Genomic DNA, 1,359 nt, shown 5'->3' with positions numbered 1-1,359 from the left:
CCTCCCTCCCTGTTCACCACACATCACCTCACACTCTGTTTCCTTTTCTAGCCTAAGAATCTTCTCCATGGCGTTGATGGCTGCCACGCAGAGCTGTGCTTCCTGGACCAGGTTCCTTCTTGGCAGTTGGACCCGGCCCAGATGCACAGGGTCACTTGGTTCATCTCCTGGAGCCCCTGCTTCAGCTGGGGCTGTGCCGAGCAAGTGCGTTCGTTCCTTCAGGAGAACACACACGTGAGACTGCGCATCTTCGCTGCCCGCATCTATGATTACGACCCCTTGTATCAGGAGGCACTGCGAACGCTGCGGGATGCTGGGGCCCAAGTCTTCATCATGACCTACGAGGGTAAGAGTGGAAGGTTTGGGTGGGGTAGGGTGGGTGGGGCAGGAGAGGTCTCTGGGAAGAAAAGGAGAAAGGCCTTGGTCTGCTGCCTGCAGAGACGATGGCTGCACTCTGGGACCCGACTCTGGGGTCTATGGGAAGAGAGAGGCCAGGCCAGGAGGTGTGGCCCCAGGGAGGGAAGGGAGGGTGGCTGGAAGTGGAAGCAGAACTTGGGGTTTCCCGAAAGAATGAGAACTGGGCTGGCCCAGATTCCAGTGGGAAGGAAGTGCCTGATGAAGGAGCTCAGTCCCTAGGGGAGGAAGAGGGAAAGGAGGGACTGAAACCAGGATGTGGGAAGTCTGTCCTGAGAGTCACGGGCTCTTGGTGCCGACTGGTCCCCACAGCCAGAGCATGACTTATCTCCCCTGTCCCTTTTCAGAATTTGAGCACTGCTGGGACACCTTTGTGGACCGCCAGGGATGTCCCTTCCAGCCCTGGGATGGACTAGATGAGCACAGCCAAGCCCTGAGTGGGAGGCTTCGGGCCATTCTCCAGGTGACGGCTTCCTCCCCTGCCTGGTGCCCCTTCGGCCTCCCCTCTTCCCCTCTCCCCTGGGCCTTGCCTTCCCCTCTGCTCAGAGCCTCCTCTGGGTTCCCTGCTCCCCCCAGGGCGCCCAGCTTCATCCCTCCCTTTCCTTCTCGCAGCCTCCCTCTCTCTCCCACCTCCTACATCCCTCCCTCCTCTCCTGTCATTGTCACTGTCCCCAGGCCTCCTCCCTGTGCCCTCTTTCCACTATCTCACCTCCTGCTCCATTCAACCCCACTGCTCTTCCAGAATCAGGGAACCTGAAGGATGGGCCTCAGTCTCTAAGGAAGGCAGAGACCTGGGTTGAGCCGTAGAATAGAAGATCCTCTTCCAAGAAATGCAAACAGGCTGTTCACCACCATCTCCAGCCGCTCACAGACACCAGCAAAGCAAGGCGCTCCTGACAAATAGATTTTTTAAAATCAGAGTGAATTAATTTTAATTGAAAATTT

The 1,359-nt window shown here is 57.4% G+C and overlaps 1 protein-coding gene across 1 annotated transcript; it reads left to right on the top strand.

Moving 5' to 3' along the window:
- Positions 1-51: 51 nt before the first annotated feature.
- On the top strand, positions 52-1,359 carry LOC108526035 (DNA dC->dU-editing enzyme APOBEC-3A-like; the record flags this gene model as incomplete). The annotated part of the gene is made up of 3 exons (XM_017866739.1): positions 52-346; positions 762-877; positions 1,157-1,359. Coding segments are annotated over 3 exons (426 nt in total), but the record flags the coding sequence as incomplete, so codon positions are not given.

The sequence above is a fragment of the Rhinopithecus bieti genome, unplaced genomic scaffold (genome assembly GCF_001698545.2).
Source record: "Rhinopithecus bieti isolate Rb0 unplaced genomic scaffold, ASM169854v2 scaffold_67460, whole genome shotgun sequence".
Taxonomy (NCBI): Eukaryota; Metazoa; Chordata; class Mammalia; order Primates; family Cercopithecidae; genus Rhinopithecus; species Rhinopithecus bieti.
Note: the sequence above shows the minus strand (reverse complement) of the source record. Positions and strands in the feature narration are given on the sequence as shown.